This window comes from Oncorhynchus clarkii, unplaced genomic scaffold (genome assembly GCF_045791955.1).
Source record: "Oncorhynchus clarkii lewisi isolate Uvic-CL-2024 unplaced genomic scaffold, UVic_Ocla_1.0 unplaced_contig_6093_pilon_pilon, whole genome shotgun sequence".
NCBI lineage: Eukaryota > Metazoa > Chordata > Actinopteri > Salmoniformes > Salmonidae > Oncorhynchus > Oncorhynchus clarkii.
Window position 1 is genome coordinate 47501 of NW_027258495.1, and position 17500 is coordinate 65000.

The 17500-nt window shown below is 44.4% G+C and overlaps 1 protein-coding gene across 1 annotated transcript in view; it reads right to left on the reverse strand.

Moving 5' to 3' along the window:
• Positions 1-17500, reverse strand: part of LOC139397115 (ryanodine receptor 1-like) — a gene marked incomplete at both ends in the record, with an annotated part of 66719 nt that overhangs the window by 47332 nt on the left and 1887 nt on the right. The window contains 10 exon segments of the mRNA XM_071143983.1: positions 2341-2414; positions 2907-2983; positions 7709-7788; positions 9070-9169; positions 9603-9671; positions 10286-10337; positions 10572-10687; positions 10885-10981; positions 14773-14885; positions 16018-16152. Coding sequence (XP_071000084.1) covers positions 2341-2414; positions 2907-2983; positions 7709-7788; positions 9070-9169; positions 9603-9671; positions 10286-10337; positions 10572-10687; positions 10885-10981; positions 14773-14885; positions 16018-16152 — 913 coding nt within the window.

The window sequence follows — 17500 nt, forward strand, 5'->3', positions numbered from 1 at the left end:
TGTAACTAGCCATGTAGCAGATCAGTTTGTGTTGTTTCTACCCTGTAACTAGCCATGTAGCAGATCCGTTTGTGTTGTAACTAGCCATGTAGCAGATCAGTTTGTGTTGTTTCTACCCTGTAACTAGCCATGTAGCAGATCAGTTTGTTGTGTTGCTACCCTGTAACTAGCCATGTAGCAGATCAGTTTGTGTTGTAACTAGCCATGTAGCAGATCAGTTTGTGTTGTTGCTACCCTGTAACTAGCCATGTAGCAGATCAGTTTGTGTTGTAACTAGCCATGTAGCAGATCAGTTTGTGTTGTAACTAGCCATGTAGCAGATCAGTTTGTGGTGTTGCTACCCTGTAACTAGCCATGTAGCAGATCAGTTTGTGTTGTAACTAGCCATGTAGCAGATCAGTTTGTGTTGTTGCTACCCTGTAACTAGCCATGTAGCAGATCAGTTTGTGTTGTAACTAGCTATGTAGCAGATCAGTTTGTGTTGTAACTAGCCATGTAGCAGATCAGTTTGTGTTGTTGCTACCCTGTAACTAGCCATGTAGCAGATCAGTTTGTGGTGTTGCTACCCTGTAACTAGCCATGTAGCAGATCAGTTTGTGTTGTTTCTACCCTGTAACTAGCCATGTAGCAGATCCGTTTGTGTTGTAACTAGCCATGTAGCAGATCAGTTTGTGTTGTTTCTACCCTGTAACTAGCCATGTAGCAGATCAGTTTGTGGTGTTGCTACCCTGTAACTAGCCATGTAGCAGATCAGTTTGTGTTGTTGCTACCCTGTAACTAGCCATGTAGCAGATCCGTTTGTGTTGTTTCTTCCCTGTAACTAGCCATGTAGCAGATCAGTTTGTGTTGTTGCTACCCTGTAACTAGCCATGTAGCAGATCAGTTTGTGTTGTTTCTACCCTGTAACTAGCCATGTAGCAGATCAGTTTGTGTTGTAACTAGCCATGTAGCAGATCAGTTTGTGTTGTTGCTACCCTGTAACTAGCCATGTAGCAGATCAGTTTGTGTTGTAACTAGCCATGTAGCAGATCAGTTTGTGTTGTTGTTACCCTGTAACTAGCCATGTAGCAGATCAGTTTGTGTTGTTGCTACCCTGTAACTAGCCATGTAGCAGATCAGTTTGTGTTGTAACTAGCCATGTAGCAGATCAGTTTGTGTTGTTTCTACCCTGTAACTAGCCATGTAGCAGATCAGTTTGTGTTGTAACTAGCCATGTAGCAGATCAGTTTGTGTTGTAACTAGCCATGTAGCAGATCAGTTTGTGTTGTTGCTACCCTGTAACTAGCCATGTAGCAGATCAGTTTGTGGTGTTGCTACCCTGTAACTAGCCATGTAGCAGATCAGTTTGTGTTGTTTCTACCCTGTAACTAGCCATGTAGCAGATCCGTTTGTGTTGTTGCTACCCTGTAACTAGCCATGTAGCAGATCAGTTTTTGTTGTTGCTACCCTGTAACTAGCCATGTAGCAGATCAGTTTGTGTTGTAACTAGCCATGTAGCAGATCAGTTTGTGTTGTTGCTACCCTGTAACTAGCCATGTAGCAGATCAGTTTGTGGTGTTGCTATCCTGTAACTAGCCATGTAGCAGATCAGTTTGTGTTGTTTCTACCCTGTAACTAGCCATGTAGCAGATCCGTTTGTGTTGTAACTAGCCATGTAGCAGATCAGTTTGTGTTGTTTCTACCCTGTAACTAGCCATGTAGCAGATCAGTTTGTGGTGTTGCTACCCTGTAACTAGCCATGTAGCAGATCAGTTTGTGTTGTTGCTACCCTGTAACTAGCCATGTAGCAGATCAGTTTGTGTTGTTTCTTCCCTGTAACTAGCCATGTAGAAGATCCGTTTGTGTTGTTGCTACCCTGTAAATAGCCATGTAGCAGATCAGTTTGTGTTGTTGCTACCCTGTAACTAGCCATGTAGCAGATCAGTTTGTGTTGTTGCTACCCTGTAACTAGCCATGTAGCAGATCAGTTTGTGTTGTTGCTACCCTGTAACTAGCCATGTAGCAGATCAGTTTGTGTTGTTGCTACCCTGTAACTAGCCATGTAGCAGATCAGTTTGTGTTGTTGCTACCCTGTAACTAGCCATGTAGCAGATCAGTTTGTGCTGTTGCTACCCTGTAACTAGCTATGTAGCAGATCAGTTTGTGTTGTTGCCACCCTGTAACTAGCTATGTAGCAGATCAGTTTGTGTTGTAACTAGCCATGTAGCAGATCAGTTTGTTCTGTAGCCAACTCTTCTGTGGACATCAACAGTCTGGCAGTGTAGTGAGAGGGGATGTGTTACATTGAGCTGTTCAGGTGTCAAAGCTATCCTGGTGGTGAGGTGTTATCACCATACTCACTTGATCCCTCCTCTGACACCATACCAAGCCCCTCTGCCTTGTTCTGTCTCTCAAAGGCATTCAAGTCTAGAACGCTGCCAACAAACACACATTAGAATAATTAACACACACAAACATTAGAATCATTAACACACACAAACATTAGAATCATTAACACACAACAAAAACATTAGAACCATTAACACACAACAAAAACATTAGAACCATTAACACACACACACACACACCTTAGAATCATTAACACACAAAAACATTAGAATCATTAACACACAAACAATAGAACTATTAACACAACAAAAGAGTGATCAAATTAAGATCCTACATCTGTACAGCCAACACATTAGAGCCATTAACATCTAATGCATGTTAATTATTTGCAGGAAGCACAGATGATAACATGGATTTTAATGATAGCTGATGAGAGATTTGAGTCTAGGCTTAGAGCCATCCAATATTTGTTTTAAATCCACATTAAGTGACACGTACCTGCAGGTACACATAACTAGATGTTAACAGACTGCCATACCTGTAGGTACACATAATTATATGTTTATAGACTGCCATACCTGCAGGTCTGCATCAGAGCCTGAATACTCAGGAAGAAGCCAACATCCTTTTTGTCCTTCAGGTAGTCCAGCATCCTCTACAATACAGAGAGAGAGACAGAAAAAGAGAGACAGAGACAGAAAAATTGAGACAGAGACAGAAAAAGAGAGACAGAGCGACAGAGAGACAGAGACAGACAGAGAGACAGAGAGAGAGAGAGAGAGAGAGAGACAGACAGAGAGACAGACAGAGAGACAGAGAGGGAAAGACAGACAGAGAAAATGTCTCCGGCTTAGAAAATGTCTCCAGAGTGCGTTTAACAGGTTCTTAAAACCTAAAATTTTTTTCCCACTGCCAACAAGAGGGGTGTGAACACATTGAACAGTCCTGAGACACATGGCTTGTGAGGGTTTGTTACTATTTAAATATCATATCCATCTGGACATTTCCCACCTGGGACATATTCAAGAGAACTTGGAAAGTATTCAGGTCCCCTTTGACATTTTCCACATTTTGTTCCGCTACAGCCTGATTCTAAAAGGTATTAAATTATTTTAAACCTGGCACCATCGCTACGGTGAAGCATGGTGGTGGTGGCAGCATCATGCTGTGGGGATGTTTGTCAGTGGCAGCGACTGGGAGACTAGTCAGGATCGAGGGAAAGATGAACGGAGCAAAGTACAGAGAGATCCTTGATGAAAACCTGCTCCAGAGCGCTCAGGACCTCAGACTGGGGTTAAAGTTCACCTTCTACTAACAGGACAATGACCCTAAGCACACAGCCAAAACAACACAGGAGTGGCTTCGGGACAAGTCTCTGAATGTCCTTGAGAGAGAGAGAGACACAGAAGAGATTATGGGGTATTGTGATGTCATTATGGGGTATTGTGATGTCATTATGGGGTATTGTGATGTCATTACGGGGAATTCTGATGTCATTGTGGGGTATTGTGATGTCATTATGGGGTATTGTGATGTCATTACTGGGTAGTGTGATGTCATTACGGGGAATTCTGATGTCATTATGGGGTATTGTGATGTCATTATGGGGTATTGTGATGTCATTATGGGGTATTGTGATGTCAGTTTGGGGTATTGTGATGTCATTACGGGGTATTGTGTGTAGATTGATGAGTAAAAAAAGCAACTGAATCTATTTTTAGAATAAAGCTGATAACGGAACAAAAATGGGGAAAAAGTCAAAGGGTCTGAATCCATATAGTGAATAATAATAATAATATACAGTGCCTTGCGAAAGTATTCGGCCCTCTTGAACTTTGCGACCTTTTGCCACATTTCAGGCTTCAAACATAAAAATATAAAACTGTATTTTTTTGTGAAGAATCAACAACAAGTGGGACACAATCATGAAGTGGAACGACATTTATTGGATATTTCAAACTTTTTTAACAAATCAAAAACTGAAAAATTGGGCGGGCAAAATTATTCAGCCCCTTTAAGTTAATACTTTTAGCGCCACCTTTTGCTGCGATTACAGCTGTAAGTCGCTTGGGGTATGTCTCTATCAGTTTTGCACATCGAGAGACTGACATTTTTTCCCATTCCTCCTTTCAAAACAGCTCGAGCTCAGTGAGGTTGGATGGAGAGCATTTGTGAACAGCAGTTTTCAGTTCTTTCCACAGATTCTCGATTGGATTCAGGTCTGGACTTGGCCATTCTAACACCTGGATATGTTTATTTTTGAACCATTCCAATGTAGATTTTGCTTTATGGTTTGGATCATTGTCTTGTTGGAAGACAAATCTCCGTCCCAGTCTCAGGTCTTTTGCAGACTCCATCAGGTTTCATGGGCCTCTTGGCTGCATCTCTGATCAGTCTTCTCCTTGTATGAGCTGAAAGTTTAGAGGGAAGGCCAGGTCTTGGTAGATTTGCAGTGGTCTGATACTCCTTCCATTTCAATATTATTGCTTGCACAGTGCTCCTTGGGATGTTTAAAGCTTGGGAAATCTTTTTGTATCCAAATCCAGCTTTAAACTTCTTCACAACAGTATCTCGGACCTGCCTGGTGTGTTCCTTGTTCTTCATGATGCTCTCTGCGCTTTTAACGGACCTCTGAGACTATCACAGTGCAGGTGCATTTATACGGAGACTTGATTACACACAGGTGGATTGTATTTATCATCATTAGTCATTTAGGTCAACATTGGATCATTCAGAGATCCTCACTGAACTTCTGGAGAGAGTTTGCTGCACTGAAAGTAAAGGGGCTGAATAATTTTGCACGCCCAATTTTTCAGTTTTTGATTTGTTAAACAAGTTTGAAATATCCAATAAATGTCGTTCCACTTCATAATTGTGTCCCACTTGTTGTTGATTCTTCACAAAAAAATACAGTTTTATATCTTTATGTTTGAAGCCTGAAATGTGGCAAAAGGTCGCAAAGTTCAAGGGGGCCGAATACTTTCGCAAGGCACTGTATACCCCTGTACAACAGAGGTCGTTTTAGTTAGTACCCCTGTACAACAGAGGTAATTTTAGTTAGTACCCCTGTACAACAGAGGTTGTTTTAGTTAGTACCCCTGGTCTAGTAGAACAGAGGTCGTTTTGGTTAGTACCTTGGTCTAATACAACAGAGGTAGTTTTAGTTAGCACCCTGGTCTAGTACAACAGAGGTAGTTTTAGTTAGTACCCTGGTCTAATACAACAGAGGTAGTTTTAGTTAGTACCCTGGTCTAGTACAACAGAGGTAGTTTTAGTTAGTACCCTGGTCTAATACAACAGAGGTAGTTTTAGTTAGTACCCTGGTCTAGTACAACAGAGGTAGTTTTAGTTAGTACCCCTGGTCTAATACAACAAAGGAAGTTTTAGTTAGTACCCCTGGTCTAGTACAACAGAGGTAGTTTTAGTTAGTACCCCTGGTCTAGTACAACAGAGGTAGTTTTAGTTAGTACCCCTGGTCTAGTACAACAGAGGTAGTTTTAGTTAGTACCCCTGGTCTAGTACAACAGAGGTAGTTTTAGTTAGTACCCCTGGTCTAGTACAACAGAGGTAGTTTTAGTTAGTACCCCTGGTCTAGTACAACAGAGGTAGTTTTAGTTAGTACCCCTGGTCTAGTACAACAGAGGTAGTTTTAGTTAGTACCCCTGGTCTAATACAACAGAGGTAGTTTTAGTTAGTACCTCTGGTCTAGTTAGGATGAGTTGTACAGCAGGGGTAGTTTTAGAGTTAAAGTTGGTTAGGATGAGTTGTATAGCAGGGGTAGTCAACCTGAGTAATTACCCTCTTTGGGATAGGTGACAGCATTTTCACTTTTGGATAAATAGCGTGCCCAATTTCAACTTCCTGCTACTCATGCCAAGAATATAAGATATGCATATTATTAGTAGATTTGTATATAAAACACTCAGAAGTTTCTAAAACTGTTTGAATCATGTCTGTGAGTATAACAGAACTTATGTAGCAGGCAAAACCCCGAGGACAAATCATTCAGATTTTTTTTTTTAAGGTCACTGTCTTTTCAATGAGTTTTCATTGGGGAACGATATTTCTGAGGCACTTGATTGCAGTTCCTACTGCTTCCACTGGATGTCACCAGTGTTTAGAAAATGGCTGAGGTTATTATTTTGTGAAATGAAGAAGTACAGCCATCTTGAAAAACTGTAACGCTTTTGGGCAAGACTAGAAAAGTAGCGTTAGTTTCCTCTTGTCCTGTATTGAAAACAGATAGACCCGTCTTCAATTTGATCGATTATTAACGTTTAAAAATACCTCAAGTTGTATTACAAAAGTCGTTTGAAATGTTTTGGCAAAGTTTACAGGTCACTTTTGAAATATTTTCTAGTGACTTTGCGCAAATTGGAAGCTGTTTTTTTCTGGATCAAACGCGCCAAATAAATTGACATTTTGGATATATATGGACGGAATTAATCGAACAAAAGGACCATTTGTGATGTTTATGGGACATAGTGGAGTGCCAACAAAAGAAGCTCGTCAAAGGTAAGGTATGTTTTATATTTTATTTCTGCGTTTTGCGTCGCGCCTGCAGGGTTGAAATATGCTACTCTCGTTGTTTACTGCTGGTGCTATCATCAGATAATAGCTTCTTATGCTTTCGCCGAAAAGCCTTTTTAAAATCTGACATGTTGGCTGGATTCACAACGAGTGTAGCTTTAATTGAGTATCTTACATGTGTGATTTAATGAAAGTTTGATTTTTATATCAATTTATTTGAATTTGCCGCGCTGCATTTTCCCTGGCTTTTGGCCTAGTGGGACGCGACTGTCCCCCTATCCTCGAGAGGTTTTAAACCTCTTCAGCTTTCGACTGTCCCCCTATCCTCGAGAGGTTTTAAACCTCTTCAGCTTCCGACTGTCCCCCTATCCTCGAGAGGTTTTAAACCTCTTTAGCTTCCGACTGTCCCCCTATCCTCGAGAGGTTTTAAACCTCTTTAGCTTCCGACTGTCCCCCTATCCTCGAGAGGTTTTAAACCTATTTAGCTTCCGACTGTCCCCCTATCCTCGAGAGGTTTTAAACCTCTTCAGCTTTCGACTGTCCCCCTATCCTCGAGAGGTTTTAAACCTCTTTTGCTTCCGACTGTCAACCTATCCTCGAGAGGTTTTAAACCTCTTTTGCTTCCGACTGTCCCCCTATCCTCGAGAGGTTTTAAACCTATTTAGCTTCCGACTGTCCCCCTATCCTCGAGAGGTTTTAAACCTCTTCAGCTTTCGACTGTCCCCCTATCCTCGAGAGGTTTTAAACCTCTTTTGCTTCCGACTGTCCCCTTATCCTCGAGAGGTTTTAAACCTCTTTAGCTTTCGACTGCCCAGGTAAACCAGGTAGATGACAATCAGACAGAACTCACCTGTTGTACGTCACAGTTGCCTGTGTTGAGGATTGAGATACCCAGCTTGAGGGTGGAGGACACCATCGCCCCAGTCTCACCTGAGACAGAGAGATCAAATGTAGTGTACACACTGACAACAGCCCTCTAATGTAGTGTACATACTGCCAACAGCCCTCTAATGTAGTGTACACACTGACAACAGCCCTCTAATGTAGTGTACATACTGCCAACAGCCCTCTAATGTAGTGTACACACTGACAACAGCCCTCTAATGTAGTGTACATACTGCCAACAGCCCTCTAATGTAGTGTACATACTGCCAACAGCCCTCTAATGTAGTGTACATACTCCAACACCCCTCTAATGTAGTGTACATACTGCCAACAGTCCTCCACAGGCCCAAAGTACTGTTAGTATCCTCATCTTCTTTACAAACAGGTGCTAATACAAGTCTGGGACTCTGATACAACTCTGGGACTCTGTTGATACAACTCTGGGATCTGTTCTGGGTCTGGTCTGGGTAAGTGAGTCTGTTCTGGGTCTGTTCTGGGTTAGTCGGTCTGGTCTGGGTCTGTTCTGGGTTAGTCGGTCTGTTCTGGGTCTAGTCTGGGTAAGTGCGTTTGGTCTGGGTCTGTTCTGGGTCTGTTCTGGGTAAGTGGGTCTGTTCTGGGTCTGGTATGGGTAAGTGGGTCTGTTCTGGGTCTGTTCTTGGTCTGGTCTGGGGAAGTGGGTCTGTTCTGGGTCTGGTCTGGGTAAGTGGGTCTGTTCTGGGTCTGATCTGGGTAAGTGGGTCTGTTCTGGGTCTGTTCTGGGTAAGTGGGTCTATTCTGGGTCTGGTCTGGGTAAGTGGGTCTATTCTGGGTCTGGTCTGGGTAAGTGGGTCTATTCTGGGTCTGGTCTGGGTAAGTGGGTCTGTTCTGGGTCTGGTCTGGGTAAGTGGGTCTGGTCTGGGTCTGGTCTGGGTAAGTGGGTCTGTTCTGGGTCTGGTCTGGGTAAGTGGGTCTGGTCTGGGTAAGTGGGTCTGTTCTGGGTCTGTTCTGGGTAAGTGGGTCTATTCTGGGTCTGGTCTGGGTAAGTGGGTCTGTTCTGGGTCTGGTCTGGGTAAGTGGGTCTGTTCTGGGTCTGGTCTGGGTAAGTGGGTCTGTTCTGGGTCTGTTCTGGGTCGAGTCTAGTTAAGTGGGTCTGTTCTGGGTCTGGTCTGGGTAAGTGGGTCTGTTCTGGGTCTGGTCTGGGTAAGTGGGTCTGTTCTGGGTCTGTTCTGGGTCTGGTCTGGGTAAGTGGGTCTGTTCTGGGTCTGGTCTGGGTAAGTGGGTCTGTTCTGGGTCTGGTCTGGGTAAGTGGGTCTGTTCTGGGTTAGGGTGTGTGTCTGAGCCCTGTACCTCTGCAGGCACTGATCATCTGCAGCACCATCTCTGCAGCTCCTCTGTTGTGGAGCCGGGACTGCTGATACAGGAGCCTCTGCTTCTCCATCTCCTTCTCCTGACAGACAGACGGACAGGAGAGAGGTTGTAACTCTGTCACGGACACACACACATACAGCCTCTGCTTCTCCATCTCCTTCTCCTGACAGACAGACGGACAGGAGAGAGGTTGTAACTCTGTCGACCAGGTCTGTCCCCCGCACTCTCTCTCGGCTCTCTCACACAGCACGCATGGACGGACGGACGGACGGACACACACACACACACACACACACACACACGCACACGCACACGCACACGCACACACACACGCACACACACACACACTTCCATTAAGACATAGAGTTTATTAGTGATAGTAGTTATTATCCTTCTTACAGAACAAATATAAAAAATAAAACTGTGTTCCTGTTTGGCTGTCTTTCATTGCACCATCTTCGTGCACTGAAGAAACACAGAGTATTATTACCACCACCACCATCCCATCATACCATCTCAGTCTGGGTCACTTCAAAGGCCTCCTCCTCTTCCCCCTCCTCCTCCTCACCGATGTGGCAACTCTGGAGAGAAAAGTGGAGAGAGAGAGGGGTGAAGGGAGAGGGGAGAAGGGAGAGCGGGGAGAAGGGAGAGTGGGGAGAGAGAGAGTGGGGAGAGAGAGATCGGGGAGAGAGAGATCGGGGAGAGAGAGAGTGGGGAGAGAGAGAGTGGGGAGAGAGAGAGTGGGGAGAGGGGAGAGTGGGGAGAGAGAGAGTGGGGAGAGAGAGAGTGGGGAGAAGGGAGAGTGGGGAGAGAGAGAGCGGGGAGAAGGGAGAGTGGGGAGAGAGAGAGCGGGGAGAAGGGAGAGTGGGGAGAGAGAGAGCGGGGAGAAGGGAGAGGGGGAGAAGGGAGAGTGGGGAGAGAGAGAGTGGGGAGAAGGGAGAGTGGGGAGAGAGAGAGTGGGGGGAGAGAGAGAGTGGGGAGAGAGAGCGGGGAGAAGGGAGAGCGGGGAGAAGGGAGAGTGGGGAGAGAGAGAGTGGGGAGAGAGAGAGTGGGGAGAGAGAGAGTGGGGAGAAGGGAGAGAGAAGGAAATAGTGAATAAGAGAGAAATATAAGTAGGAGAGAAGGTGGAGAGTTAGCAGCACGTCTAACACAACATGAGATCATGTTCAAATCTAGTAGGGGACCAGCACGTTACCTTGGCCATAATGTCAGCATAAGCCATGTATAAGTAGTCTACTTCCAGTTTGCTGCAACAACAGAGAAAACAGGACAATGTTTAGCCACCAAAACAAACTGGGAAAAACTTAAGTGAAGGTTTGACTGTTTTACATACAGAAGTCATTGGGATATGAATAATTGTTTTAATTATGTTAGGTCAACAACAGATATGCTCCTCCTCCTCTCCCTCATCTCCGTTTGTAGTGACAGGTTGAAAGAAGGGGATGAGGGAGGGAGGGAGGGAGGGAGGGAGGTGGCCTCACCTCTTCTCCGTGAGAGCGGTCCGGCTGAAGTGTAGGATGAGCTGATGCAGAGGGTCAGGTTTAGTTTCTGCCTCTTCCTCTCCCTCTTCTCCCAGCTCCTCCTCCTCCATGGCTTTCTACACACACACACACACACACACACACACACACACACACACACACACACAGAAACAGAAACACAAAATCCTTACAGAAAGTTGCTGAAGACTCACAAATATGGCGATAATACTGTATATAGTTGTATACAATTACACTATCTATCCTACGGAGTTTGTGTTGCTAAAACTACACAGCCGAGGAGAAAAGACCTTACAGACAAGTCGTCGATCATACGGTCTTCAAACTGGTATCCTTCAGTCTGCAGCCAGTTCCTCTTGTACCCATTCAGGAACATGTTGGACCCCCGGTGCCTGTTGAACAGGAAGTGCCAACAAAGGAAGTTACACCGCATACCAAGCGTCAACAAAAAAATCACGATACACTATATATATATATATACAAAAGTATGTGGACACCCCTTCAAATGAGTGGATTCGGCTATTTCAGCCACACCCGTTGTTGCTGACAGGTGTATAAAATCGAGCACACAGCCATGCAATCTCCTTAGACAAACATTGGCAGTAGAATGGCCCGTACTGAAGATCGCAGTGACTTTCAACGATGCCACCTTTCCAACAAGTCAGTTCTGTCACGCCCTGATCTGTTTCACCTGTCTTTGGGATTGTCTCCACCCATCTCCAGCTGTCACCTGTTTTCCCAATTAGTCCCTGGGTATTTATTCCTGTGTTCTCTGTTTGTCTGTTGCCAGTTCATCTTGTCAAGTCAACCAGCGTGTTTTTTACGTGCTCCTGCTTTTTCCTTATCTCCGTTTTTCTAGCCTGACCATTCTGCCTGCCCTGACTCTGAGCCCGCCTGCCTGACCATTCAGCCTGCCCTGACTCTGAGCCCGCCTGCCTGACCATTCAGCCTGCCCTGACCTCGAGCCCGCCTGCCTGACCATTCTGCCTGCCCTGACTCTGAGCCCGCCTGCCTGACCATTCAGCCTGCCTTGACTCTGAGCCCGCCTGCCTGACCATTCTGCCTGCCCTGGCTCTGAGCCCGCCTGCCTGACCATACTGCCTGCCCTGACTCTGAGCCGGCCTGCCTGACCATTCTGTCTGCCCTGACTCTGAGCCTGCCTGCCTGACCATTCAGCCTTCCTGACACTCTGTACCTCCTGGACTCTGACCTGATTTATGATATTTTTGCCACAACCACAACCTGTCTCTTGCCTGCCCCTTGGATTATAATAAATATTAGAGACTCAAACCATCTGCCTCCTGTGTCTGCATCTGGGTCTCGCCCTCTACCGTTATAAGTTTGTCAAATTTCTGCCCTGTTTAGAGCTGCCATGGTAAGTGCTGTTATTGTGAAGTGGAAACGTCTAGGAGCAACAATGACTCAGTCGCGAAGTGATAGGCCACACAAGCTCACAGAACCGGACTGCCGAGTGCTGAAGCACGTAACGCGTAAAAATCGTCCGTCCTAAGCTGCAACAACTACCGAGTTCCAAACTTCCTCTGGAGGCAACGTCAGCACAATAACTGTTTCATGAAATGGGTTTCTATGGCCGAGCCGCCGCACACAAGCCTAAGATCACCATGCGCAATGCCAAGCATCGACTGGAGTGGTGTAAAGCTCGCTACCATTGGATTCTGGAGCAGTGGAAACGTGTTCTCTGGAGTGATGAATCACGCTTCACCATCTGGCAGTCCGACCGACTAGTCTGGGTTTGGCAGATGCCAGGAGAACGCTACCTGCCCCAATGCATAGAGCCAACTGTAAAGTTTGGAGGAGGAGGAATGGTCTGGGGCTGTTTTTCATGGTTCAGGCCACTTAGTTCTTAATGCGATGACATTCTAGATGATTCTGTGCTTCCAATTTTGTGTAAACAGTTTGGGGAAGGCCCTTTCCTGTTTCAGCATGACAATGCCCCTGTGCACAAAGCAAAGTCCCTACAGAAATGGTTTGTCAAGATCGTTGTGGCAGAACTTGGCAGGCCTGCAGAGCCTTGACCTCAACCCCATCGACCACCTTTGGGATGAATTGGAACGCCGACTGTGAGTCAGGCCTAATCGCCCAACATCAGTGCCTGACCTCACTAATGCTCTTGTGGCTGAATGGAAGCAACATCTGTACATTACATGTGCCTTGGCTTCATACGACAAAAAATAGTTTTATTCTATTTTTCCTCCTCCAAGTCCTCCAATCAGGGCTGTTATACATATACTTTTTTTTACGTGATTAGAAATTACGCATGAAATGTTATCCGATAGCTCTTTCGGCAAATGTCAATGCGGATCTATCCCAGAAAAATATAAAATACAGAGAAATAACTTAGAAATTAGACTAAAAATCACACAAAAAAAGGCACACTAGCCTATTTACTACACAGATATGCAGTAGTGAAGTAGCCTATTACTACACAGATATGCAGTAGTGAAGTAGCCTATTACTACACAGATATGCAGTAGTGAAGTAGCCTATTACTACACAGATATGCAGTAGTGAAGTAGCCTATTACTACACAGATATGCAGTAGTGAAGTACCCTATTACTACACAGATATGCAGTAGTGAAGTACCCTATTACTACACAGATATGCAGTAGTGAAGTAGCCTATTACTACACAGATATGCAGTAGTGAAGTAGCCTATTACTACACAGATATGCAGTAGTGAAGTAGCCTATTACTACACAGATATGCAGTAGTGAAGTAGCCTATTACTACACAGATATGCAGTAGTGCAGTAGCCTATTACTACACAGATATGCAGTAGTGCAGTAACCTATTACTACACAGATATGCAGTAGTGAAGTAGCCTGTTACTACACAGATATGCAGTAGTGAAGTAGCCTATTACTACACAGATATGCAGTAGTGAAGTAGCCTATTACTACACAGATATGCAGTAGTGAAGTAGCCTATTACTACACAGATATGCAGTAGTGAAGTAGCCTATTACTACACAGATATGCAGTAGTGAAGTAGCCTATTACTACACAGATATGCAGTAGTGAAGTAGCCTATTACTACACAGATATGCAGTAGTGAAGTAGCCTATTACTACACAGATATGCAGTAGTGAAGTAGCCTATTACTACACAGATATGCAGTAGTGAAGTAGCCTATTACTACACAGATATGCAGTAGTGAAGTACCCTATTACTACACAGATATGCAGTAGTGCAGTAGCCTATTACTACACAGATATGCAGTAGTGCAGTAGCCTATTACTACACAGATATGCAGTAGTGAAGTAGCCTATTACTACACAGATATGCAGTAGTGAAGTACCCTATTACTACACAGATATGCAGTAGTGAAGTACCCTATTACTACACAGATATGCAGTAGTGAAGTACCCTATTACTACACAGATATGCAGTAGTGAAGTACCCTATTACTACACAGATATGCAGTAGTGCAGTAGCCTATTACTACACAGATATGAAGTAGTGAAGTAGCCTATTACTACACAGATATGCAGTAGTGAAGTAGCCTATTACTACACAGATATGCAGTAGTGAAGTACCCTATTACTACACAGATATGCAGTAGTGAAGTAGCCTATTACTACACAGATATGCAGTAGTGAAGTAGCCTATTACTACACAGATATGCAGTAGTGAAGTAGCCTATTACTACACAGATATGCAGTAGTGAAGTAGCCTATTACTACACAGATATGCAGTAGTGAAGTAGCCTATTACTACACAGATATGCAGTAGTGAAGTAGCCTATTACTACACAGATATGCAGTAGTGAAGTAGCCTATTACTACACAGATATGCAGTAGTGAAGTAGCCTATTACTACACAGATATGCAGTAGTGAAGTAGCCTATTACTACACAGATATGCAGTAGTGAAGTAGCCTATTACTACACAGATATGCAGTAGTGAAGTAGCCTATTACTACACAGATATGCAGTAGTGAAGTAGCCTATTACTACACAGATATGCAGTAGTGAAGTAGCCTATTACTACACAGATATGCAGTAGTGAAGTAGCCTATTACTACACAGATATGCAGTAGTGAAGTAGCCTATTACTACACAGATATGCAGTAGTGAAGTAGCCTATTACTACACAGATATGCAGTATTGAAGTACCCTATTACTACACAGATATGCAGTAGTGAAGAGTTTGATTGTGATTACCTGGGGATGTTGTAGAGGGGTGACATCCTGAAGCAGGCCACAACGGCTTTGCGTCGTTGTTTAGAAAGCAGCTTGTGCCAAACCATCTTCTTAGACTTGTACGGGTGCTCCGTCTGGGGAGAGATAGAGAGATTATCGCAAGGGTCAAGAGTTTCCCTGGACAGATGGTCGTGAAAACGTCTGGTGTGAAAGGTGAATAGTCACCACCTCTATGTGGTAGAGTGAATACAGTACTCACCACCTCTATGTGGTAGAGTGAATACAGTACTCACCACCTCTGTGGTAGAGTGAATACAGTACTCACCACCTCTATGTGGTAGAGTGAATACAGTACTCACCACCTCTATGTGGTAGAGTGAATACAGTACTCACCACCTCTATGTGGTAGAGTGAATACAGTACTCACCACCTCTATGTGGTAGAGTGAATACAGTACTCACCACCTCTATGTGGTAGAGTGAATACAGTACTCACCACCTCTATGTGGTAGAGTGAATACAGTACTCACCACCTCTATGTGGTAGAGTGAATACAGTACTCACCACCTCTGTGGTAGAGTGAATACAGTACTCACCACCTCTATGTGGTAGAGTGAATACAGTACTCACCACCTCTATGTGGTAGAGTGAATACAGTACTCACCACCTCTATGTGGTAGAGTGAATACAGTACTCACCACCTCTATGTGGTAGAGTGAATACAGTACTCACCACCTCTATGTGGTAGAGTGAATACAGTACTCACCACCTCTATGTGGTAGAGTGAATACAGTACTCACCACCTCTATGTGGTAGAGTGAATATAGTACTCACCACCTCTATGTGGTAGAGTAAATACAGTACTCACCACCTCTATGTGGTAGAGTGAATATAGTACTCAACACCTCTATGTGGTAGGTGAATACAGTACTCACCAGCTCTATGTGGTAGGTGAATACAGTACTCACCACCTCTGTGGTAGGTGAATACAGTACTCACCACCTCTATGTGGTAGAGTGAATACAGTACTCGCCACCTCTGTGGTAGAGTGAATACAGTACTCACCACCTCTATGTGGTAGAGTGAATACAGTACTCACCACCTCTATGTGGTAGAGTGAATACAGTACTCACCACCTCTATGTGGTAGTGTGAATACAGTACTCACCACCTCTATGTGGTAGAGTGAATACAGTACTCAACACATCTGTGGTAGAGTGAATACAGTACTCACCACCTCTATGTGGTAGAGTGAATACAGTACTCACCACCTCTATGTGGTAGAGGACAGCGGACACCTCCTGGACTCTCTTGACCACCTTCTCGGGGTCCTCAGCATCCTCAGCCTTCCCTGACGTCTCCTTATACAGCGCCATCTGCCAGCGCATTGACGGGTCCTCCACCTACACACAGCCAAAGAGTCAACGAACACATCACATGGACACCACATGGACACCACATGGACACCACATGCACAGCACATGGACACCACATGCACAGCACATGGACACCACATGGACACCACATGGACACCACATGGACAGCACATGGACACCACATGGACACCACATGGACACCACATGGACACCACATGCACAGCACAGCAGACACCATATAGACCAACGATGCTGAAATACTAATCCCATATATATATATATATATATATATATATATATATACATATATATATATATATATATATAAGTACCAGTGAAACCTTTTTCTATATTTTTTGTATTTTCTACATTGTATAATAATAGTGAAGACATCAGAACTATGAAATAACACATATGGAATCATGTCGTAACCATAAAAAAAAGTGTTAAACAAATCAAAATATATTTTATATTTGAGATTCTTCAAAGTAGCCACCCTGATGACAGCTTTGCACCCTCTTGGCATTCTCTCAACCAGCTTCACGAGGTAGTCACCTGGAATGCATTTCAATTAACAGGTGTGCCTTGTTAAATGTTAATTTGTGGAATTTCTTTCCTTCTTGATGCGTTTGAGCCAATCAGTTGTGTTGTGACAAGGTAGGGGTGGTATACAGAAGATAGTTCCACTTGGTAAAATACCAAGTCCATATTATGGCAAGAACAACTCAAATAAGCAAAGAGAAACAACAGTTCATCATTACTGTAAGACATGGAGGTCAGTCAACGCGGAACAACTGCAAGTGCAAGTTGCAAAAACCATCAAGTGATATAATGAAATTGGCTCTCATGAGGACCACCACAGGAAAGGAAGCGCCCGACCCAGAGTTACCTCTGCTGCAGAGGTTCATTAAAGTTACCTGTCTCTCATGAGGACCACCACAGGAAAGGAAGCGCCCGACCCAGAGTTACCTCTGCTGCAGAGGTTCATTAAAGTTACCTGTCTCTCATGAGGACCACCACAGGAAAGGAAGCGCCCGACCCAGAGTTACCTCTGCTGCAGAGGTTCATTAAAGTTACCTGTCTCTCATGAGGACCACCACAGGAAAGGAAGCGCCCGACCCAGAGTTACCTCTGCTGCAGAGGTTCATTAAAGTTACCTGTCTCTCATGAGGACCACCACAGGAAAGGAAGCACCCGACCCAGAGTTACCTCTGCTGCAGAGGTTCATTAAAGTTACCTGTCTCTCATGAGGACCACCACAGGAAAGGAAGCGCCCGACCCAGAGTTACCTCTGCTGCAGAGGTTCATTAAAGTTACCTGTCTCTCATGAGGACCACCACAGGAAAGGAAGCGCCCGACCCAGAGTTACCTCTGC